The sequence below is a fragment of the Bos javanicus genome, chromosome 23 (genome assembly GCF_032452875.1).
Source record: "Bos javanicus breed banteng chromosome 23, ARS-OSU_banteng_1.0, whole genome shotgun sequence".
Taxonomy (NCBI): Eukaryota; Metazoa; Chordata; class Mammalia; order Artiodactyla; family Bovidae; genus Bos; species Bos javanicus.
Genome location: NC_083890.1, coordinates 2,906,630 through 2,931,769, shown reverse-complemented (window position 1 = coordinate 2,931,769; position 25,140 = coordinate 2,906,630). Strand labels below are relative to the sequence as shown.

At 41.0% G+C, this 25,140-nt stretch overlaps 1 protein-coding gene across 1 annotated transcript in view; it reads left to right on the top strand.

The window, feature by feature from the left end:
- PRIM2 (DNA primase subunit 2) overlaps window positions 1-25,140 on the top strand; it is a 334,693-nt gene that overhangs the window by 46,825 nt on the left and 262,728 nt on the right. Inside the window, exon 6 of the mRNA XM_061397775.1 lies at window positions 22,559-22,654. Coding sequence (XP_061253759.1) covers window positions 22,559-22,654 — 96 coding nt within the window. The remainder of the gene's footprint in view (window positions 1-22,558; window positions 22,655-25,140) is intronic.

Sequence of the window (25,140 nt, the reverse complement as noted above, 5' to 3'; positions counted from 1 at the left end):
TAATTTTAAACTAATAGTAGCAAGGAAAATGCAGTTAAGGAGCCAAGTGACTGATGTTTTGAATAAAAGATCAGTGTCAGGTTTATTACAGAGAGCAATATAAGGTATGAATTCAGTGTGTTCTGTCTCTTCTTGCAATTTTGAGGACATATAGAATGAAAATGGCTCCATTTAGTTGAGCGAGTTCAGGCTTTGGAGGGAGACTGTGTTGATGAGATATGTACTTACAGTATTGCCACAATAATGTCTGTAACACGAAGGATTATGTTAGTATCACAGGCTCCTCAGGGCTGACATGAGGTCTTTCCTCGTATTTCTGACGTGGAGGAGCAGGAGGGCTGTGAACTGACTGAGCCCAGACAAGGTCCCCGGGTGGTGTGGGCAGGGTGCTTCCTGTGTGCTGCAGCGTCGCAGCCTGGAGAACTGGAGATGGGATATTCCTGAAGATACACATGCTCTCTTAGTTGTGTCACGGCTTTTCCTGTGTTTGAATCTGTATTTCATGTACTTGAGTCCAGATGGAGTGCTTGTAGGACTATAATGAGGGATGAACTGTGAGTTGGGAAGAGAGATACCCGGGGACGACTTGGAAGTACGATCATGGTGAGCAGCGTCTGTCTGCAGGCACGTGTGTGGAGATGCTGGGGAACATGTGTCTGTGTCTCTTTCAGCGTCAGCTGGTGACCTGAGAGGACTTGACTGCACAGCTCCTTTCCTACCAGGGTCCTCAGATTCACACACAGTTTATAAGAAATGTGCTTGCAAGGCAAACTTGTTTGTAAGATAATTCCCTTAGCTGCCAGAATTCACTGCTGAGTCTATCCTACCTAGAAATCCTTATATTAGTTTGTAACCAGTATTTAATAAAGGCTTTATATATATCCAGCAGTGTGTGATGGAAGATTTGCATTAATATGTTTATAGTGGGGAGAGGAAGAAGGGAATTTTAAGGAGATAGAACAAGGTGAAATGTCTGATGCTGTCAGTAAAAGTTGTGAAAAAGTAAAGAAGGTGGTGTTGTGGGCTTTATTAATCTAGGAGGGCATCACTGAGCTAATGGTATTTCATCTGAATCTTAAAAGATAAGAAGGCAGAAAGGAGATGGCAGAGAAGCTCTGATGGGGGTTTTCCATGCCTGCTGCAGCCTCAAATGTCTGGTAATTTTCTGACAAATGAAAGTTGTTGAGTTGGGTCACCAATTAGAACCCCTTTTTCAAAGCCATTAAAGCTGATTTCTAAAATTTTCAGTTACAAACGTATGTATCTGAGCATCTCTTGGAATAGACACCTCCTTTTCCTTCACCCAGGCACTAAAAGTACCTACTGTTCTACTCTCTGGGCTTCCCTGGTAGCTCAGCTGCTAAAGAATCCACCTGCAATGCAAGAGACCCCAGTTTGATTCCTGGGTTGGGAAGATCCCCTGGAGGAGGGCATGGCAACCCACTCCAGTATTCTTGCCTGGAGAATCCCTTTGGACAGAGGAGACTGGCAGGCTACAGACCATGGGGTTGCAAAGAGTTGAACATGACTGAGCCGCTAAGCGCAGCACAGCACATTCTACTGTCTGCTTGAATTTAGAATACATGATAAACATATAAATGTAATAACACCTAACTTACAAAAGGGAAGCCCTAGTGGCTCAAGAGGTAAGGAATCTTCCTGAAATGCAGGAGACTCAGGAGACATGGGTTCTATCCCTGGGTTGCGAAGATCCCTTGGAGAAGGAAATGGCAACATACTCCAGTATTCTTACCTGAGAAAACCCATGGACAGGGCAGCCTGGTGTGCACGGGGTCACAAAGAGTTGGACACGACTGAGCATGCACAACTTAGTTTTTACTGAATTTCCAAGATTTGATATCCCATAGCTTATAACAACTCATTTTCTTTTTCTGACCTTATTTTCTCCTCCTTTTATTCATTCTCCATTTGCTTGAATGAACATGACTTTATTGCTAGTCTGTATGGACTGTAAGCAAGCTTCATCATTTCCTCCCCAGACAAAAGTAAAGCCTTATTTTTATAATATCTGACTGTTAGCTGGTTACATTGGAAAGCTTCCATCTTATCCCATCTTTTGTGAATGAGTTTGGCTGCCGCTCTTCCAGTGACCTTGAAAATGTCCAAAATGTTGCAGAGTTTAAAAAAAAAAAACTTAGAACTAAGTAAAGTTGAACAATTTTCTACTGGGCTACATTGTAAAAGTGGGAAGGAAAATTACTTTCCTTTGTTTTTTTTGGGAGACATTTGCCAGTTGGAGCCTCAACAAAGATTGAGTTTAGAGGCCTTTAATTGAGCACCAAAAGATTATTGCAGAAGATAACATAAGGAAATGTCATAAAGTGGCAAATTTGAAGCTCAGTAATAGAAAGCCATGTGAAGGTATAGGCATTCTGCCAGTTTACTGGGTTCTTGAAATAAATAGTTTGGAATTAAAGAAACAGTTACAGATTTCATTTACTTGATTAACTTAGTTCACAGGAAAACTGGAGAAGGGGAACACACTTCAGATTGCTTTAGTTGTGAAGTCTTCTTGGCATTTATTAAAATTTTGCTTTAAAATATTTATTGATTATAAAGTATAATAATGTAAAATCAGAGCAATTTTTAATCTAATATCTTATGTCAAACCATTGAAATAAAATTCCACATATATTTGGGTGAAAATAAATTGTGATGGTAGGCATTCAGTCCTGAACTATTGACTAAGTCAGCAGCCAGTAAATATTTCTCAAACTAGGCACAGTGATTGTAAGTATGTAGGAGGGCCACCCACTGAAGCCTGTAAATGGTTCCTGACCCTTGAGTCTTCTGATCTGTTGAAGAACCATGACACAATTATATAAGTAACCAGTTAATAATAATAGAAAATGTGTGATTGTATATATAAGATATATACAGGAAAGCATTAAATATTAATCTTCCCATAAATGTTAAGCTGTTCTCATGTTGTACTAGTTTGAGGTAAAGTACAATTTCTTAGGTTTTATTATTATTCTTTTGTTTGAATGACTATGCCTCTCATCCAAACAAAAACAAGAAAGGAGATTGCATTGTTTTCTGTTGAAGGATATTTTTGCTGGATGAAGAATTCTTTGTTGGCAGATACTTTTAACACATTGAAAATACATGACTCTGCTGTCTTCTGGCTTCTTCTTTGGCTGCTGAGACGTCAGCTGGTGGACTAACTGTTGCTCCTTTGAGGGTCAGATCACCAGCCTGCTTATTGTATGCTTTTAAAATACTGTTTGATTCACTTCTGTTTAATTTAAACTTTTTCAGTTCGGCTAGGACTGAAATTCTTTAATTTATCCTGTGAGGGTTTCTCTAGGTTTCTTGGATCTGTAGATTGGGGTCTAACACTAATTCTGGACATTCTTGGCTATACTAATTTAAAATTTCCCTCCATTCATTCTTTCTCCTTTCTGTCTGGGATTCCAGTTAATGTATTGGAGACCTTCTTAGCCAGTCCTTCACATCTCATTCTCATCTCTGCCTTTTCCTTTTTTAAATCGTTATCTCTGCTGAATTACAGATTTCTCCTGAACAACTTCCCAGTTTGTTATCTCTCGGTCCTGCTTTGTCTGTTTTGCTGTCATGTGTTTGGTTGTTTAATGTTTATTTATTTGACTGCATCAGGTTTTAGGGTCTGTTACTGCGGCAGTGACTTCCTCTGCGGCGTGTGGGTTTAGTGGTTTCAGCCTGCAGGCTTAGTTGCCCCTCAGCATGTAGGGTCTTAGCTCTGTGACTGAGGATCAAATCCTGTCCCTTGCCTTGGCAGACGGATTCCCAACCGCTGGACCATCAGGGGAGTCCCTCCGTTGTGTTTTAAATTTTGGCTATTGTAGTTTCTTGAAGTTCTTCTAAAGAAATGTTGTTAGTTTTTATAGATTCTTGTTCCTTGCTGATATTTGAAAAATTGTTGTTCTCTTTTCTAAATGTTACAGGTTGTGCTTATCTCTAACTTGTGTTGCCTTGCTTTCCATGAGCCTGGTTTTCTATGCCTGGTTGTTGCCCGTACACGATTCTGGTGTTCTGAGGGTGAGTGTGCTCTCTGAGAGGCAGTGTGTGGCCTCTGACAGTCCTGGGGTGTCACCGGTTGGCGACTCTTGTTGAGTCATCTTAGCACCGTTCCTCCTGGGCCTGTGTGTGCTCTGGCTGTGTGCGTGGCATGTTGCCTGGCCTGGAGTGGCCACAGCTTTTCAAGACTGTGTTCCTGCCTTTTTCTTCTCCTCTTTGTCTGATGCCTTGAGAGCCTGCTCTTTATTCTCGAATCGTTGGGGGAGGGATGGTTAGACATGCTAGTTCATTCTTCCCCTGGGGTGTTGTCCTTTGGGAGGGTCAGGGTCTCCTTCAGGAGGCCATGGTCCTCAGGCGTTAATCTTGACTTTTGCCGCCTTGGTCCTTGAGGCTGTGGTTCTGAGCAGAAGCAGATGGCTAATGCCCTCAGGGCAGAAGTAGCATTGGTTCTGGGTTTCAGGTGTCCTCAAATTTGGCTTGGCAGTTTCCCTTGTTCTGTCAATTTTTTAGTGCTCTTATGGCTCAGATGGTAAAACGTCTGCCTGCAATGCGGGAGACCCGGGTTCGACCCCTGGTTGGGAAGATCCCCTGGAGAAGGAAATGGCAACCCACTCCAGTACTCTTGCCTGGAAAAGTCCATAGACAGAGGAGTCTGGTAGGCTACAGTCCATGGGGTCACTAGGAGTCGGACACTACTGAGTGACTTCACTTTCACTTTCTTTAAACTAATTATTTTTTAATGGTTTATCCAGTATTTTTCATTGTTTTCAGTGGGAAGTAGATCTGAGTAACTTAAGAAATCAGAAACTGACTAAGGGCCCAGGGCTGGAGCCAGGAGCCTCTCTTAGCTCCCTGGCTATTGCAGATGTACACACTGCCTCCCCTGGCGAGGGCTGAGCAGCCTCTGTGCAGGCTGGGTGCAGAGAGGACCGCTCTTACTGTGTCAGGAAAACCGTGACTCTAGTAAGTACCTTATTAAAGGCACTGCTCATGCTTTCACCTGGCATGATCCTGTGTCTTTCATTTCTGGGGGTTTCCTTTCCATCTTTCTTACTGCTTATCTTTTTCTTCCATTTCTATCACAATGTCCTAATTCTTAGATTACCTTACTGTTGCTCATTGGTCTACTGTAGTAACCTCTTGAGTAGTCTTTGATTACTATGAAAATTGGACATCTTTTTTGTGAATTCTTAGGACCTCTTGTGTGAGTTATCTGTTTTTATCATGTGATGAATTATTTTATTATATGCTGTCAAAAATTTTTAGTCATTTGAAATTTTACTCTGCAGAATATTTATTCTCTTTTTCTGTATTTCTTCATTTTGAACATCGTCACCTCTTGTAGTTTGTATATTCTAGTCGGTAAACGTTTTACCAGGTTATTATGACAGAAGCTGGGAATATAAAAATAAATATAACACATTTATCTCCGCTTGTGTATGTGTGCTCATTTGCTTCAGTCGTGTCCAACTCTTTGTGACCCCATGGACTGTAGCCCAGTAGGCGCCTCTGTCCATGGGATTTGCCCAGCAAGAATACTGGAGTGCATTGCCATGCCCTCCTCCAGGGGATCTTCCCCACCCAGGGATTGAACATGCATCTCCCGCGTCTTCTGCACTGCAGACGAATTCTTTACTGCTGAGCCACAGGGGAAGCCCCTATGTCTTTGCTTGGGTTCGTGTTATGGTGAGGAAGATACACACATGCTTGTGGTACAGTGTGTAAATGCTGTAACACTGCATGTTCAAGCACAGAAAAGAAAGTAACTTATTGATGAAATTGGGGGAAACTCTGTGTAGATAATGTTACCTGCATAGCCATTTTACTGTAGAAAAGCAGGGTATGGAAGGACATTTCAGATCTAGAAAATACGTGCAAAATCAAAGTGATGAAAGTCATGGTGCCACGGAATCGTATAGGCTGGTATCATTGGAGAACAGAGTACCTGGGGGTTGAAAATGGAAACCAGGATGAGCTTCAAGACCTGGGATAAACTAGGCTTTGATGGGCCTATGGACTGTGTGGAGTGGGCACGATGGGCCGTGAGTGGTGGGTGAAGCGTCTGGCTGGGGAGAGTGTGTGGGCTGGGGGCTGCTGAAGTGGAGGGGTGGTGGGCAGTGGGCTGGGACCATGAACCTGGAATGTTCTGGTCTTCACATAGATATGAGAGGCACTTTGGACAGTGGCAAGAAGGGAGCTGATACTGGGTCAACAAAGTTTGGATTTGGATTCTGTCTCTCCTGGTTTTAGCCCTGAAAATCCCACATCCTGAAAAACCCTAAGTTCTATGAGAACTGGGACGGGGTCTTCATGGGGAGGGCTGATGCTTTTGGGGCCTCGAGTGATGTGTGGAGGTGCTGGCTAGAGTCGGGGGAGAGGGGTAAGTCTGTGTCGACTTAGGTGGAGCAGGAACCCTGGGAAGGGAGTAGGCAGCTGGTTAGGATGGCACAGTGGGAGATGTTTTGGCGTGAGCTCAGAGTGGGTATGCCAAAAGTGGGGGGCTTGTAGAGGACCGGGTGAAAGAGATGAGAGGGACTGGGAGAACGGTGGGGTCTCTGGAGGGCCTGAATTTGGGTACTAAGGGCAAGGACAAGGGACAGATGTGAAGATAATCGTGCAAGAGATTCATTGAGAACTTTGGTCAAAGCTGTTTCAATTCTGGCTCTAGGTTTCTGACTCAGGCTTTTTTAGCCCGTTGGTTGGGGATGGCAAAAAGATGGGGAAACAGTGGAAACAGTGACAGACTTTATTTTCTCAGGCTCCAAATCACTGCAGATGGTGACTGCAGTCATGAAATTAAAAGACGTTTGCTCCTTGGAAGGAAAGCTATGATCAACCCAGATAGCATATTAAAAAGCAGAGACATTTCTTTGCCAATAAAGGTCCATCTAGTCAAGGCTATGGTTTTTCCAGTAGTCATGTATGGATGTGAGAGTTGGATTATATAGAAAGCTGAGCGCTGAAGAATTGATGCTTTTGAACTGTGGTGTTGGAGAAGACTCTTGAGAGTCCCAAGGAGATTCAACCAGTCCATTCTAAAGGAGATCAGTCCTGGGTGTTCATTGGAAGGACTGATGTTGAAGCTAAAACTCCAGTACTGTGGCCATCTGATGGGAAGAGCTGACTCATTTGAAAAGACCCTGATGCTGGGAAAGATTGAGCGCAGGAGGAGAAGGGGATGACAGAGGATGAGATGGTTGGATGGCATCACTGACTCAATGGACATGAGTTTGAGTAAACTTCGGGAGTTGGTGATGGACAAGGAGGCCTGGCGTGCTGCAGTCCATGGGGTTGCAAAGAGTCGGACACGACTGAGTAACTGAACTGGACTGGGGTGGAATAATATAATCTGATTTTTCTCTGCCACTTATTTCACTAAGGTTCAGTACTTTTATATTTAACCCATTGTCTTTTGTAATATATTTTTACATTTGGTCTCAGGATTAGAGATGAATTTTTAAATAAATTTTCTTAGCATTGCTTTCTGTGTACTCAGCGTTATTTATTACACGTGTTGTTTACTCATTGTTACTCTACTTTATATTTTTCTATATTTACTGGCATTTTCCTAGACCGCACCAGCCTAGGAGTGACTCAGCCCCATAAAGTGGCCACTGTTGAGTCCTGCTTTTCAATTCAGATCTGGGGTGGAGTGTGTGTGTGTGAGAGAGAGCAAGCGAGATTGATCGATTAATTGAGGTTGATTAACTGGGAGTGACTTTCTTCTGTCTTCTGTGCTCCATGTGACTTCCTGGGTTTCTGGCCTTTCAGTGGCATCAAGCTGTTCATAATAAACCTCAGTGTTTGATGGTGAGAGCTGCCTGGCTGCCCTGTTAGTGATGATCCGTAAACCTCTGCCGAAGCCACGGCCCAATGGTGCCATTGGTGCCTTTCGGGTGTATCTGCGGCTGTTGGAGTGAGCGGTCGCCGTGCTGATCTCTGAAGGCTGGTGCCCGGAGTTGCCTGGAGTGGACCCCCGTCACCTGTCTTCCACGGTGGCACGTGCCACCTCTCTGTCTGCACACCTCTCGCTCCTGTGAGAGGCTGAGCGCCGGGCCTTGGGCATCCTGCCCCCGGGCCATTGGGAGGCTGTTCCGCCCCTCACCTGGCAGCCCTCCGGTGTATGTCCCACCCCCGCCCCCCAGGCTTGGGGATGCGCTGGGCCTCCAGGAGCGTCTGCCCTCCTGCTGCAGTGGCGGGAGGGCACCTCACCTTCTCCTCTGAGTCACTGCTGCTTTCCAGTGTTACTGTTGGTGGAGTCAACTTGTTTTTTGTAAGCTTTTGCTGTGGTTGAGTAACACTGCTTACAAGTAGCACCTTATTTTTCTTCATGTCACCTGTTGGCACTGTCCCCTCCTGGAAGGTGCTGCAGGAGCGTTGCTGGGTGGGGTGGGGTGGGTGGAATACTTTCCTGATACTTCCTCTCAGACTGAGCTGCTTGCGTGTGTGTCTAGGCTTGTTATGCCCAACTCAGGACTGAGTGCTCTTTTATTTAGGATACTTAAAGGAGTCTTGTATAAATTACCCAGCTTTTTTTTTTAAGAGGCTTGTTTTCTAGGGGAGAAGAAATGTGCTTAAGTGTAAGTGATTAATCTTTCCTTTTTGGTATAAATTTTAGTGTATTCCAAATGTGCCTATGCTATTAAAGAAAAGGGCATTAATGAAATAACCAGATGATTGATTTTTACACGGATCATGTTAGCAAAGTTACTGAGACATCAACATACTAATTAGAATGACAGGATATTAAATTATTATTCATTTTTCTAACTTTATATGTTTTGGGCAACTATAAATGAATGACAGATAATTTGTAAGTGGAGATTTCCCCTAGAGATTTACCAGTTATTAACAGTTTAATTTTTTTCATACTTCCCTTTATTTGATTCTCTTCTGGATGTTTAAATGAAGGAAGTATTTTATAAGAATTAGATTGTAAGTTAAAAAAAATGTTTTAAATGAACTTTTATTTTAGGTAGATAAGTGTTCTGGTTAGTAGCTCAGTCATGTCCAACTCTTTGCGACCCCATGGACTGTAGTAGCCATGCCCCTCTGTCTGTGGGCTTTTCCAGGCAAGAATACAGGAGCGGGTAGCCATTTCCTTCTCCAAGGGATCTTCCCAACCCAGAGATCGAACCAGGGTTTCCAGCATTGCTGGTAGATTACCATCTGAGCCACCAGGGAAGCCCGGTTATTTATTACTACGTAACATTTGTCAACAAGCTTAAAACAACAATTCTGAAAACTAACATTAAAACTTAAAACCACAGCCTAATCCTACGGTTTTAAAACAATTCCATTTTATTATATCTCACAATTTTGAGGGTCAGGGGTTCAGACTGGGCTCAACAGCAGATTTCTTCTGCTTCACATGGTGTCATATGGGGCTCCATGAGCCAGTCTGGTCTAGGATGTCCAGGACAGCTTCACACATGCCTTGTGCTGGGTGAGGACTTCTAGAAGGCTGGGCAGTGCTGGGATCCTCTCCATGGCATCCTGCAGGTGAAGAGGTGGACTTCTTTCCTGGTGGCCCAGGACTCCAGGAGATGGAAGCTATCAGTCCCTCAGAGGTGCAGCCTGGAGGGGCATGGCACCCCGTTCCATGCTCTGGTGGTCAGGCAGGCCCAGGCCAGCCCAGTCACAGGGAGGCCAATAGATCTCAGCTCTCAGTGGGAGAGTCAAGGCGTTTGCCACCATCCTCAGTCCCTACAGTAGGGGTAATGATTGGGTCACAAGGCGTTTGGGAAATGCATACCCTCCATAGATCACAATGTTTACTATCCGTGTAGGACCAATATTTATTAAAAACAGTGATAACTATTAACATCATGATAATTGCTTTTCCCACAAATTGTTAACTTCATTATAAATGATTCCTAATTGTTTTATTATGTACTGGATACTTTAAGCAGTCTTCCCATTGTTTCAATTTGGTTTTTACTATCAATATTTTAAGTTAATTTTGTAGTAAATAATACCTAAATATTAATATTTAATATTAATAAAACTAGAAGTTTTAATATTGTTGGATTATTACTTTTTACCTGCTATATAGATATGTTCCATTTTAAGAAAAACGGGAACTTGAAATCATTGATTTGTATTTATTGGTGATTGCAGCCATGAAATTAAAAAATGCTTACTCCTTGGAAGGAAAGTTATGACCAACCTAGATAGCATATTAAAAAGCAGAGACATTACTTTGCCAACAAAGGTCCATCTAGTCAAGGCTATGGTTTTTCCTGTGGTCATGTATGGGTGTGAGAGTTGGACTGTGAGGAAAGCTGAGCGCCGAAGAATTGATGCTTTTGAACTGTGGTGTTGGAGAAGACTCTTGAGAGTCCCTCGGACTGCAAGGAGATCCAACCAGTCCATTCTAAAGGAGATCAGCCCTGGGTGTTCCTTGGAAGGAATGATGCTAAAGCTGAAACTGCAGTACTTTGGCCACCTCATGTGAAGAGTTGACTCATTGGAAAAGACTCTGATGCTGGGAGGGATTGGGGGCAAGAGGAGAAGGGGATGACAGAGGATGAGATGGCTGGATGGCATCACCGACTCGATGGACATGAGTTTGGGTGAACTCCGGGAGTTGGTGACGGACAGGGAGGCCTGGAGTGCTGTGATTCATAGGGTCGAAAAGAGTCGGACACAGTTGAGCGACTGAACTGAACTGACTGATGCCATGCCCCTTCCCTCAAAGGATTTGAGGTGACTTGCAACAAGGCACGTGTGATAAGTATGTGTAGAGACAAAATATAAATGGTAGTGGAGGATGCGGATCAAGAAAAAGATGAGTCAGTAAGTGGTGTCCCCGTCTGTTCCGTGGCTGAAGCCCACACCCGGGAGTCTGTCTCTCCACCCCTCGATCTGTAGCCTGTCAGCCCTGCTACCTCCCAAACACGCCTCAGCTCTGCCCACTTGTGTTTTTCCTCTTTGAGGCCTGTGTCTTTTCCCTGTTGCCGACTGCCGGTAGAGCGCCTTCTCCCTCATACAGTTCCTTACAACACAATCCCTTCTCCATTCAGCACCAGAGCAAGCTTAAAATCTCGGGGTAAATCAGATCTGAGCTTTCCTCTGCCTCAAATTTCAGCGTAGTGCACCGTTGTTAGCACAAAGGCCTGTCCTGGCCTTGGGCCCTGTCTGCCCCACTCTGGCCCCTGCTTCATGGTCTCCCATTCCTCTGGCCCACTAGGCTTCTTTCTCTCCATCACTTCAGCACGAGCTGTTACCTCTGCTTCGGATGCTCTTGTCATTCAGGTTGCCAATTAAGTGTCACTTCTCCTGAGAGGCTTTAATTGACTACACAGCTGAAGTATAAATCCGTCCCATCTGGAGCACATCCCTTTGCTTTATTTTCACCATTGATCACAACCTGATAGTTTATTATTTTCTGAGTCACCCCATTAAAATATAAGCTGCATGAAAGCAGCGTTTTTTTTTTTTTTTTTTTTTGCTTATTTAATAGCTGGATTCCATCTGCTGGAAATTGTGTTTGGTACATAGTAGGTCCTCAGTGTTTCAGAATGAGTGAATTCTACACACAAAAAAATCAAATGCTAGAATTGATGGCAGTATTTCTAGAACATGATAAATTTATTTTAGAAAAGAAGATTCCTTCCCTGGTATTTACTGTTTTAGACTAGTGGTATGTTTCAGAGTCATTAAAGGACCTTTTAAAGAAATACACACCTCTGTGCTTCAACCTGTAGGTCTAAGTGGTACGAAGGATCTGTAATTTTGAAAAGCTCCACTGTGAATCTGGGGTATAGCCATGTTTAAGGACCAGGGCTTGAGAAAGCTATGTGGATTCAAGGAGAAAACTGGCCAAACTGTTTATTAACGTGAATGAATATTGATGATTGAAAGTTTATAGAATAAATCTCTGGGAAGCATTTGTTTATCTCTTTGCTTTAGTAGCCAGGATAATAGCCTAGTGGTTTCAAAGTGGCGTGCCCAAGATGATCATTTGAGAGTGTGGGAAGGATGTAAGTAATACAACTTATACGTTTTTAATATCATTCCTTTTACATTTTAGGGGGGTGGACGGACATGTTTTCAGTACCTAATGTACAGTGATATGTATATGTAATTTATAACCATACTGGAATTACGTGCTCAAGATAATTTATTGATGAAAATGTGTGATTCAGAGAGGAGGGAGATGACTGGTCAGTCAAGATAGGTGGTGCTGTGTTAGCCAATGACCCCAGGCCTCAGAGACTGCTAAAAGGTTTGTTTCTTGTTCCTACTCTGCGTCTCCTGTGGGCCATTGGTGGCCCTTCCCTGTGTCATTTGCGTGCCGTGACTCAGGTGGATTAAGCAGTCTTTGTTTGGAACTTCACCAGTTGCTGTGATGGAGGAAGGAGAGAACCCAGTTAATCACATGTTTGTAAAGCATTGGCTTGGGAGTGACATGTGTCACCTCTGCTCATATTTCACTGGCAAGTCGTGTGACTGCTTGTGAGTGCAGCAGGTAGCGGTTGTGTAACCCCCTCAGAGAGGGACTCTGCATGGGCGAGCAGAGGGCAGTCTACACAGCCAGCCTCCACCACCTGCTTGTTCAGTGTAGGGGCATTTGCAGCTCCAGCAGCAAAACTCCTGAGCCTTTCAGGAGCCCTGGCAGAGGGAGCCTGGTCTCCCTATTCTATGGTTTGATGAAGAATACCAAAAAGAAAAAGATACCACGGCCCAGATCCTTAATTCTGTTACTAAGGAGCATGTAAAACGACATTATTATAAAATAGGGAAATATAACTTTATCAAAACTATTAGAGCCCTGTGTAATTTTTTGCCTGAAAAAAGATTATACCACTACCCCGTATACCATTTGAAACATTCAAGTACTTAGTATTTGGTGGGTAGTTGTGGAAAATAGAGGTTAAGGTGGGAGATTGTGAGTAGTCGTGGAAAGAAAACTGTAGGGCTCAAATGTTCAGGGTCTTTGCTGATTGACAGTTAACCAGACTGAAGGTGAAGCACCCCTGGAATAAAAAAGTAAGTCATTCTGGAAATGCAGTTTTATTTAGAGCAATTTGTTACATACATCTTTTCAGGAAGATGTTAATTTGGGAGGCATAATACACCTTGATTGTAAGGTGCTGTAGTGATAGCCTAGCTAACTTTATTACTTATTTTGTACACCCCCCTAAAGACCAGTCCTGTGTTAGTTTAATAAAATGACAAGTTCTTAGAAACCAGTTTATTTTCAGGAGGCATTTCACTTTATTTATTTATTTACTTGAAATATAGTTGACTCACAGTGTCATGTTAGTGTCAGTCACACAACATAATGATTCATTGTTTGTGTACATTACAAAGTGATCACCCCTATGCGTCTACTTACCATCTGTCACCATACGAAGTCATTACAGTAGTATTGACTATATTCCCTGTGCAGTACATGGTATCGTCATGACTTAAGTAGAAGTTTGTTCCTTTTAATTACCTTCACCTATTTGCCCTTTGCCCTATCCTGCACCCCTCTGGCAAAAACTAGTTCATTCTCTGTATTGATGAGTCTGTTTCTGTTCTGTGTTTGTTCTTTTGTTTTGGTTTTTAGATTCCACATATAAGTTAGATCATATGGTATTTGTTTTTCTATGACTTATTTCACTTAGCATAATACACTCTAGATCCATCCATGTTGTCACAGTAGAAAGATGTTGTTCATGGCTGAGTAATATTCCATTGTGTATATATGCACCACATCTTCTTTATCCTTTTGTCTGTCAGTAGGCACTTGGATTGCTTCCATATCTTGGCTGTTGTAAATAATGCTGCATTGAACATGGGGGTGCATGTATCTTTTGAGTTAAGTGTTTTTGTTTTCTTTGGATAAATAAATACCCATGGGTAGAATTGATGTATTTTACAGAAGGTTTATTTTCAGTTTTTTAAGGAATCTCCATACTGTTTTCCAAGGTGGCTGCACCAGTTTGTACCAACAATGTATTATTCCATAGTGGCTGCACCAGTTTGCACCAACAGTGTATTATTTGTCATGTTTTTGATAATAACCTTTCTGACAGGTGTGAAGTAATATCTCTGGTTTCGATTTGCCTTTCCATGGTGAGTAATGATGTTCAGCATCTTTTCATGTGCCTGTTGGCCATCTGTTTGTCTTCTTTGGAAGAAGTATCTATTTGGTTCGTCTGCCCTTTTTTGTTTTGTTTTTCTTTTTATAAATCCGTTTATTTATTTGGCTGCTCTCAGTCTTAGTTATGGAATGCAAACTCATAGTTATGGCGTGTGGGATCTGGTTCCCTGATGAGGGATTGAACACCAGCCCCCTGTATTGGGAGCACAGAGTCTTAGCCACTGGACCACCAGGGAAGTCCCCCCAGTTTTTAATCAAATTGTTTTTTGACATTAAGTTATATGAATTGTTCATGTATTTTGGATATTAACCACTTATCAGTTATAATTTACAAATATATTCTCCCATTTAATAAGCAGCCTTTTTGTTTTGTTGATAGTTTTTCTTGTTCTGTAAAAGCTTTTTGGTTTGATGTAGTCCCACATATTCATGTTTACTTTTGTTTTTTTTGCCTGGGATGACAGATCCAAAAAAAAAATTGCCAGGACTGTCAGAGAGCATACTGCCTGTGTTATCTTCTGGGAGGTTTTTTTTTTTTTAATTAATTTTTTAAATTGGAGGCTAATTACTTTAAAATATTGTGGGTTTTGCCATACATTGACATGAATTAGCCATGGGTGTACATGTGTCCCACCATCCTGAACCCCTCTCCACCTCCCTTCCCACCCCATCCCTCTGGGTTGTCCCAGTGCACCAGCTTTGAGTGCCCTGCTTCATGCATTGAACTTGCACTGATCATCTATTTCTCGTATGGTAATATACATGTTTCAATGATATTCTCTCAAATCATTCCACCCTCGCCTTCTCCCACAGAGTCCAAAAGTCTGTTTTTTTCTTCTGTGTCTCTTTTGCTGTCTTGCATATAGGGTCTTTCTAAATTCCGAATATATATGTTAATATACTATATTGATGTTTTTCTTTCTAACTTACTTCAGTCTGTGTAATAGGCTCCAGTTTTATCCATCTCATTAGACTGACTCAAATGTGTTCTTTTTTATAGCTGAGTAATATTCCATCGTGTATATGTACCACAACTTCCTTATCCATTCATCTGCTGATGGACATCTAGGTTGCTTCCATGTCCTAGCCAGTGTAAACAGTGTTGCAGCGGACATTGGGGCACATGTGTCTCTCTCAGTTCTGGTCTCCTTGTTGTGTTTGACCATCAGTGGGATTGCTGGGTCATACGGCAGTTCTGTTGTCAGTTTTTTAAGGAACCTCCACACTCTTCTTCATAGTGGCTGTACTAGTTTGCATTCCCAGCAGTGTAAGAGGGTTCCCTTTTCTCCACACCCTCTCCAGCATTTGTTTGTAGACTTGATGGCAGCCATTCTGACCTGCATGAGATAGTACCTCATTGTGATTTTGATTTGCATTTCTCTTATAATGAGTGATGTTGAGCATCTTTTCATGTGTTTGTTAGCCATCTGTATGTCTTCTTTGGAGAAATACCTGTTTAGTTCTTCGGCCTAATTTTTGATTGGTTGTTTATTTTTCTGGTATTGACCTGCATGAGCTGCTTGTGTATTTTGGAGATTAATTCTTTGTCAGTTGTTTCGTTTGCTATTTTTTTCTTCCTTGTTTATAGTTTTCTTTTATGCAAAAGCTTTTAGGTTTAATTAGGTCCCATTTGTTTATTTTTGTTTTTATTTCCATTACTCTGGGGGGTGGGTCATAGAGTATCTTGCAGTGATTTATGTCAGCTAGTGTTCTGCCTGTGTTTTCCTCTTAAGAGGAAAGTTTTATAGTTTTATAGTTTCTGGTCTTACATTTAGATCTTTAATCCACTTTGAGTTTATTTTTGTGTATGGTGTTAGAAAGTCTTTTACAGGTGACTGACCAGTTTTCCCAGCACCACTTGTTAAAGAGATTGTCTTTTCTCCATTGTATATTTTTGCCTCCTTTGTCAAAGATAAGGTGTCCATAGATGCGTGAATTTATCTTTGGGCTTTTTATTTTGTTCCATTGATCTATATTTTGTCTTTGTGCCAGTATCATACTGTCTTGGTGACTGTAGCTTTGTAGTATAGTCTGAAGTCAGGAAGGTTAATTCCTCCAGTTCCATTCTTCTTTCTCAAGATTGTTTTGGCTATTTGAGGTTTTTTTGTATTTCCATACAAATTGTGAAATTATTTGTTCTAGTTCTGTGAAAAATACCATTGGTATCTTGACAGGGATTGCGTTGAATGTGTAGATTGCTTTGGGTAGTATACTCATTTTCAGTTTATTGAGTCTTCCAATCCACGAACATAGTTTATTTCTCCATCTATTTGTGTAATCTTTGATTTCTTTCATCAGTGTTTTATAGTTTTCTATATATAGGTCTTTTGTTTGTTCAGGTAAATTATTCCTAAATATTTTATTCTTTTTCTTGCAAGGGTGAATGGGGTTGTTTCCTTAATTTCTCTTTCTGTTTTTTTCATTGTCAGTGTATAGGAATGTAAGGGGTTTTATGCTTTCAGGTCTTACATTAAAGTCTTTAACCCATTTTCAGTTTATTTTTTTAATGTGGTGTTAGAAAATGGCCATTTCATTCTTTTGTATGTAGTTGTCCAGTTTTCCCAACACCATTTATTGAAGAGACTGTCTTTCCCCTGTTGTAAATTTTTGGCTCCTTTGTAGTAAATTAATTGATCAGAAAAGTGTGGTCTTATTTCTGACTCTGCATTCTGTTCTGGTGATCTGTTTGCTTTTGTGGCAGTACCATATTATTTTGATTACTGTAGCTTTGTAGTACAGTTGGAAATCAGGAGTGTGATATTTATTCCAGTTTTTTTTTTTTTTTTCTTTCTCAAGATGGCTTTGGCTATTTGGGGTCTTTTGTGACTCCACACAAATTTTAGGGCTTATTCTAGTTAGGACTGTTTAGGACTGCTCTAGTTCTGTGAAAAATGCTATTCTTGGCATTTTGGTATTTTTTGGTATTTTGATAGGAATTGCATTGACTGTAGATTTTTGGGAGTGTTGTGGACATTTTAATAATATTTATTCTTTCATTCCATGATCATCTAATGTATTTCCAATTGCTTATATTGTCTTCCTTTTCTTTCATCACTGTCTTACTGTTTTCAGAGTACAGGTCTTTAGCCTCCTGGGTTAAATTTATTTCCAGATATTATCTTTATTTTGATGCAAAATGGGATTTGCCTGATTTCTCTTTCTGATAGTTATTAGTGTACAGAAATGCATTAGACTCCTGTGAGTCTCAATTCAAATTATATGCCAGAGTTAAACCAAAACATCTTTGTTATTGAATCGCTAAGTCATGTCCAACTCTTTGTAACTCCACGGACTATAGCATGCAAGGCTCCTCTGTCCTTCACTACCTCCCAGAGTTTGGTCAAACTCGTCTCCATTGAGTCGGTGATGCCATCCAGCCATCTAATCCTCTTCCTTCTCCTCTTGCCTTTAGTCTTTCCCAGCAGCAGGGTCTTTTCCAGTGAGTCAGCTCTTCACTTCAGGTGACCAAAGTTTTGGAGCTTCAGCATCAGTCCTTCCAGTGAATATTGAGGGTTGATTTCCTTTAGCATTGACTGGGTTGATCTCCTTGCAGTCCAAGGGACTCTCAAGAGTCTTCTCCAGCACCACAGTTCAAAAATATCAGCTCTTCGGTGCTCAGCCTTCTTTATGGTTCAACTCTCACATCTGTACATAATTACAGTAAAAACCATAGCTTTACTGTACGGACCTTTGTCAGCAAAGTGATGTCTCTGCTTTTGTTAGTACAGTGGTGAGTATCCTTGCCTGTCACTCAGGAGACTGGGGTTTGATTCCCCAACGGGGAGGCAACATGCCTTTTGTCAGATAGTAGAGAATCCGCCTGCAATGTAGGAGACCCAGGAAGATCCCCTGGAGAAGGGAATGGCAACCCATTCCAGTATTCTTGCCCGGAGAATTTCGTGGACAGAGAGAGGAGTCTTGTGGACTGCTGTCCATGGAGGTTTCAAAGAGTTGGACACAACTGAGCAACTAACACTAACTAGGTTTGTCATAGCTTTTCTTCCAAGGAGCAAGTGTCTTAATATCATGGCTGCAGTCACCGTCCACAGTGATTTTGGACCCAAGAAAACAGAGTCTGTCACAGTTTCCATTGTTTCCCTATCTATTTGCCATGAAGTGATGGGACCAGATGGGACTGGATGACATGATCTTGGTTTTTTGAATGTTGAGTTTTAAGTCAGCTTTTTCACTCTCCTCTCTCACTTCCATCAAGACACTTTCTGCCATTAGGGTCGTGTCATCTGCATATCTGAGGTTATTGATGTTTTTCCTGGCAATCTTGATTTCAGCCTGGCATTTTGCATGACATACTCTGCAAATAAGTTAAATAAGAGGGTGACAATATATAGTTTTGACATACTCTTTTCCCAGTTTTGGATTAGTGGTGGTGAAGTATTAGTGGTGCTTATATTGCTGTGGAATTTGTTCAGTTAAAATCCCAGATATTATTATGACCAACATCTGTATGTTCAGAGTTCCCTAACTCTTTGCTGCTGTAATAAGTGACTGTAAAAGGGACATGATTGATTAGCACATTTGGTGTCAACTTCAGTATTGCCAGATCCTGTGAAAACCATTTGGGCAAAAAAAAAAAAAATCCATAGAGTCGCTTATGATTATCCCCATTAATGGTGGGAAGAACAGGCATGTATATTAAATTTTTATATAATTTCAAATTAGTAAGTATTCATTGCACATATTTGATGTATTTTTATATTTAAACTGGAAATCACTTAATAAAGAAAGAGTATCATGAGGATGTACACATTTCTTGTTCCCTTTTGCCGTGTCTCGTCTGTCAGTTTCTTACTTTGTTATTTTTCTGTTTTGGCTTTCCTTGGCACTGTCTGTCCCTGTATATTCTAGAAACAACACAGACACATAAGCTATTGTGATTTTGCTTGAGAGCATATTGAATCTTCAGGTTAATTTGAGGAGAATTGGTACAGTATTATTTCTTCTGGTGCATGTTTATATGTCTCTCTGTTATTTAGGTTTTCTCCAGTTAGGTTTTATAGTTTTTTTCTGGAGTCTTACATATCCTTTGTTAAATTTATTTTGTTACTAGTTTTAATCCTGTTATGAATAGTTCAGTTCAGTTCAGTTGCTCAGTCATGTCTGACTCTTTGCGACGCCATCGATGGCAGCATGCCAGGCCTCCCCCTCCATCACCAACTCCTGGAACGTACTCAAACTCATGTCCCTTGAGTTGGTGATGCCATCCAACCGTCTCATCTTCTGTCATCCCCTTCTCCTCCCAACTTCCGTCTTTCCCAGCATCAGGGTCTTTTCTAGTGAGTTAGTTCTTCGCATCAGGTGGCCAAAGTATTGGAGTTTCAGCCTTAGCATCAGTCCTTCCAATGAATATTCAGGACTGATTTCCTTTAGGATGGACTGGTTGGATCTTCTTGCAGTCCAAGGGACTCTGAAGAGTCTTTTCCAACACCACAGTTCAAAAGCATCAATTCTTTGGTGCTCTGCTTTCTTTAGTCCCAACTCTCACATCCATACGTGACTACTGGAAAAACCATAGCTTTGACTACATGGACCTTTGTTGGCAAAGTAACGTCTCTGCTTTTTAAAATGCTATGTGGGTTGATCATAGCTTTTGTTCCAAGGAGCAAACGTCTTTTAATTTCATGGCTGCAGTCACCATCTGCAGTGATTTTGGAGCCCCCCAAAATAAAGTCTGTCACTGTTTCCATTGTTTCCATCTATTTGCCATGAAGTGATGGGACCGGATGCCATGATTTTAGTTTTCTGATTGTGAGTTTTAAGCCAACATTTTCGCTCTCCTCTTTCACTTTCATCAAGAGACTCTTTAGTTCTTCTGTTTCAGCCGTAAAGGTGGTGTCATATGCTTATCTGAGGTTATTGCTATTTCTCCCGGTAATCTTGATTCCAGCTTGTGCTTCATTCAATCCAGCATTTCACATGATGTACTCTCCATGTAAGTTAAATAAGCAGGGTAACAATATACAGCCTTTTCATACTCCTTTCCCGATTTGGAACCAGTCTGTTGTTCCATATCTAGTTTTAACTGTTGCTTCTTGACCTGCATACAGATTTCTCAGGAGGCAGGTCAGGTGATCTGGTATTCCCATCTCCTGAAGAATTTTCCAGTTTGTTGTGATCCACATAGTCAAGGGCTTTGGTGTAATCAGTAAAGCAGAAGTAGATTTTTTTCTTAATCTCTCTTGCTTTTTCAGTGATCCAACGGATGTTATAAATGATAGTTTTTTAAAAAAAATCCATTTTTAAGCTTAGCTGTTGGCAGATAGAAATATAATTAGTTTTTCTGTATTTGGCATTGTATCTAGAAACCTTGCTTAATTAGGTAAATAGGTCTAATAATTTATTTGTGGATTCTTTGAATTTTCTAAGGATTCTACTCATATAATCTATAAATAAAGCCAGTTTTTTTTTTGTTTTCCATTTCTTACACTTTTCTTTTGGTTTTACCAGTCTGGTTTCCATTCATGGAGCGTTGTTTCCTTGTGTGTTTGTTTTCTCTGTGTGCTAGAGATTGATTGGAGGAGTGTATTGAGCCTTAGGAGAATTGTATCTTTGTTGGGAAAGGTTTTTATTTACTCCTTTCATTAGTCTGTGGGTACAGCTGGTCAGGATACTGTTTATTTCCATCCAGAATCTGAGATCCTTGGATGCTGCGCTGCAGATCCCTACCGAGACTGATTAGCTTCCGGTGCCCCTGCTCACTCCTCCTGGGTTCAAGAGAGGGGAGACAGTCTACCTGTTGTGGCAGAGTTGCTTTGAAGTTGCTTCACCAGAATTAGCCAAAATAAAAGCCTCTCTTTTCTCATACTTTTCTTTTGGCCTTGCTGTGAGGTTTGTGGGATCTCAGTTCCCTGACCAGGGGTTGAACGCGAGGCCATGGCAGGGAAAGCGCTGCGTCTTTACCACTAGGCCACCCGTCTGATAGTCTCTTTTTGTCTCTGCCACTTTGTCCAGTCACTTTTTACACTTTCTCATTCATGCAGATATCACTATCCTTGTCTTTTATAATCTTCACACAATTGCTATCTATGTACTTTATGAATCTTTTTGTTTTTGATCATGAAGTGATGTTTTACTGTTTGCCTTGTTATAAAATACAGTGTGCTTGGTACAGTATTTGCAAATGTGTTTGCAGAAATCCTTTGAGGCATGCTGCGGATGTACTTTGCTCAGAGAGGATTTGAGTTTGCTTCTGTCAGATGTCTGGGGCCTTTGAATCAGGGATGACCTTAAAACAAGTTCAACGCTTGGGATTTCTCTAATGACCTGCAGCGTTAGAGCAGGAGCATCTCTTATTAATGATATCCCACTTAAAGAGGGCCCACCTCTATGTACTAATCTTCTGTGCCTTAAAGAAGATGCTTTAAAATTTTCTGTCAGTGTATTTTCTTTGATTTCTGTGAGAAGCTGATCTGAATATGATGGTTTGCTTTACTTAAACATCACATTGTACTGTACTTTAACCAAACACCTGTTCTGGGCATTAGGCTTTTAAAAATTATTATAAATAGCATTGTGATGAAAGAAAATTTCCCAATTTGTGTATTTGTTCTCTTATTAAGATTAATTCTAGAAGTGAAATTGTTAGCGTCAGTGTACTTTAATGCTTATTTATGTGTATTGTCAAAGTACTGTATGCAAGGATTGTTCCAACCCTGTGGATTTTAACATTTTCCATTTTAATAGGTAGAAAATAATATCCCATTATTATTTTAATTTACTTTCATTATTTTCAGTTATATGAATCTTGGCTTTGTTTTACTTTTGCATTATTAGTATTTATGCCCTACTACCTTGGGGTTTATTGACAGTAACTCAGATGTCACATGATACAAAGATTTCCCACAGTTTATCATTTATAATTCGTCTTCATCTGTAGATCTTTTCTTTTTCTGTAAAGAAGTTTACGATTTTTATCTCATCATATCTATCAGTATTTTTTTTCAAAGCCATAATTAGAGATAATAGACTGTAGTTGTTCTTACAAATACTAGTGTTTTATTTAAATTTGAAATTGTTTTCTGTGGCTAGAAAATTCCACTCTTAGTTCAAATAGGTATTTTAATAAATTAACATAACTCCACATTGAGGTAATGTTCATTTTTTTGTCTGTATTACCTTAATTTTTATTATAATTTCTTTTGTTTCATATTATAATACTTTCTGTTTCTCTGCTACTATTCTTTTGGTATGTGTCCTCAGAAATTGGCAGAGTAGAAATTTGAAAGTAAATTGAATTTAAATTTTCTTCCATATTTTGGCTTCATTGATGATTATAAAATCACCTAGTAATTGTATTAGGAATGATTTGAGATATCAGGGTTTTGAGAGTTTTAAAACAGTATAGAATCTTCGCTAGAACAGGAAGTACTTTATTGAAACTGAATGCAGAGTTTTAATTTTTAAATGACATATGTTTCCTTCTAGATAAGTGATGAAGAAAAGACTGTCCGAGAACAGGATATTATTGCTTCATCATCCAGTTTTGGTGGGGCTCAGTTGGATCTGGAGTCAGTCTATAAGGTAGGTGCACTTTTAAAGCACTTCCGAGGTTCCATGGTGCTTAACTGATGCATTTGTGCAGCCTCTGGGGTGCAGCCTCACCCCTCCTACTTGGAGGTTGGTTTTACCTGCTGCTCTGCTCAAGGCTGCGCTGCAGCAACTCCGGGCCCTGCCTGGGTACTGAACTGCTTGCAGGCAAGCTCTCCTCCCTGTGTGCAGTCTTGCCTCTCACATGCAGGGTGGTGGCGGGGGATGCATTTGTCATGGGGCAGTAGCTCTAAAGAGCCCCCAGGGTCCCCACCCCTCAGCGGTGTTCTGGACCTGGCAAGCGTCATGACATGTACTGAAGGCTCAGTCTCACGAGAAAAGAGCCTGAGCTGGAGCCACCTGTTCAGACTTCCTGCTCTGGTCCTTCTTGGGATTATGGAAATAAACCCTCTTCCCGCCTCCTTGTGTCCTGTGTCACCCACACGGAGCTGGGTCACTGCTGCTTTCTGTGGCTGCGGGACTGCCATGTGGGTCCGCATTGTTGCCTCAACCAAGCGGTGAATGGTTTCAGGGCAGGAACTGTATGCTAGATGTAGAAATGTGTAAACTAACCAGAAACTTTCTGCAAAAACACATGATCTGATTATTATGTGGTGTCATTGAATACACTGAAGAATTATGGCCATATAATTTAACTCTTCCATAAAACTTGAGCCAATAGGTTATATGGGGATTCTTTTTTTTTTTTTTTTACCTAATTTTTTACCTCATTTTTAAGAAGTAGAAAAACTATTGAAGAGTAAGGATGACTTTCTTCAACTTATTAATACTGTTATCATAATCTGCTCATCTCTTAAAATTTTATGGTAGTTTATAAAACTTTAAAGAAATGTAAGTAGAATACGAAAACAATAGAATGGGAAAGACTAGAGATCTCTTCAAGAAAATTAAAGATACCAAGGGAACATTTCATGCAAAGATGAGCTCAATAAAGGACAGAAATGATATGGACCTGACAGAAGCAGAAGATAATAAGAAGAGGTGGCAAGAATACACAGAAGAATTGTACAAAAAAGATCTTCAACTGGTTTTAGAAAAGGTAGAGGAACCAGAGATTAAATTGCCAACATCTGCTGGATCATCAAAAAAGCAAGAGAGTTCCTGAAAAACATCTATTTCTGCTTTATTGACTATGCCAAAGCCTTTGACTGTGTGGATCACTATAAACTGTCGAAAATTCTGAAAGAGATGGGAATACCATACCACCTGACCTGCCTCTTGAGAAACCTGTATGCAGGTCAGGAAGCAACAGTTAGAACTGGACATGGAACAACAGACTGGTTCCAAATAGGAAAAGGAGTACATCAAGGCTGTATATTGTCACCCTGCTTATTTAACTTATATACAGAGTACATCATGAGAAATGCTGGGCTGGAAGAAGCACAGGCTGGAATCAAGATTGCCAGGAGAAATATCAATAACCTCAGATATGCAGATGACACCACCCTTATGGCAGAAAGTGAAGAGGAACTAAAGAGCCTCTTGATGAAGGTGAAAGTGGAGAGTGAAAAAGTTGGCTTAAAGCTCAACATTCAGAAAACTAAGATCATGGCATCTGGTCACATCATTTCATGGCAAATAGATGGGGAAACAGTGAGAGACTTTATTTTTTGGGCTCCAAAATCACTGCAGATGGTGACTGCAGCCATGAAATTAAAAGATGCTTACTCCTTGGAAGAAAAGTAATGACCAACCTAGATAGCATATTCAAAAGCAGAGACATTACTTTGCCAGCAAAGGTCATGTATGGACCTGAGAGTTGGACTGTGAAGAAAGCTGAGAGCCGAAGAATTGATGCTTTTGAACTGTGGTGTTGGAGAAGACTCTTGAGAGTCCCTTGGACTGCAAGGAGGTCCAACCAGTCCATCCTAAAGGAGATCAGCCCTGGGTGTTCATTGGAAGGTCTGATGCTGAAGCTGAAACTCCAGTACTTTGGCTACCTGGTGCGAAGTGCTGACTCATTTGAAAAGACCCTGATGCTGGGAAAGATTAAGGGCAGGAGGAGAAGGGGACGACAGAGGATGTGATGGTTGGATGGCATCACCGATTCAATGGACATGAGTTTGGGTGGGCTCTGGGAGTTGGTGATGGACAGGGAGGCCTGGTGTGCTGCGATTCATGGGGTTGCAAAGAGTCGGATATGACTGAGCAACCGAACTGAACTGAACTGAAGTAGAATAGTATTCAGTTTTAAAAAAATGTTTACTGGCAAATACTTATTTTAAAGGCAAAGCTGGACATTTATTATTATTTCCATTTCTTAGTATTGAGATTAACTTTTCTAATATATTCCTGTGGAGAAAGAGTGGAAACATAGATGAAGAAATTTGGAACCATTTTACTTACTAGCAATTTTTAGCACTGAGCATACTGTATATACATTGGATTCTACTTGATGCAGAAAATATGTTGTATGAGGGCAGTGCGATGTACCTAGAGGGCTTGAGCTTAGAGTTTGA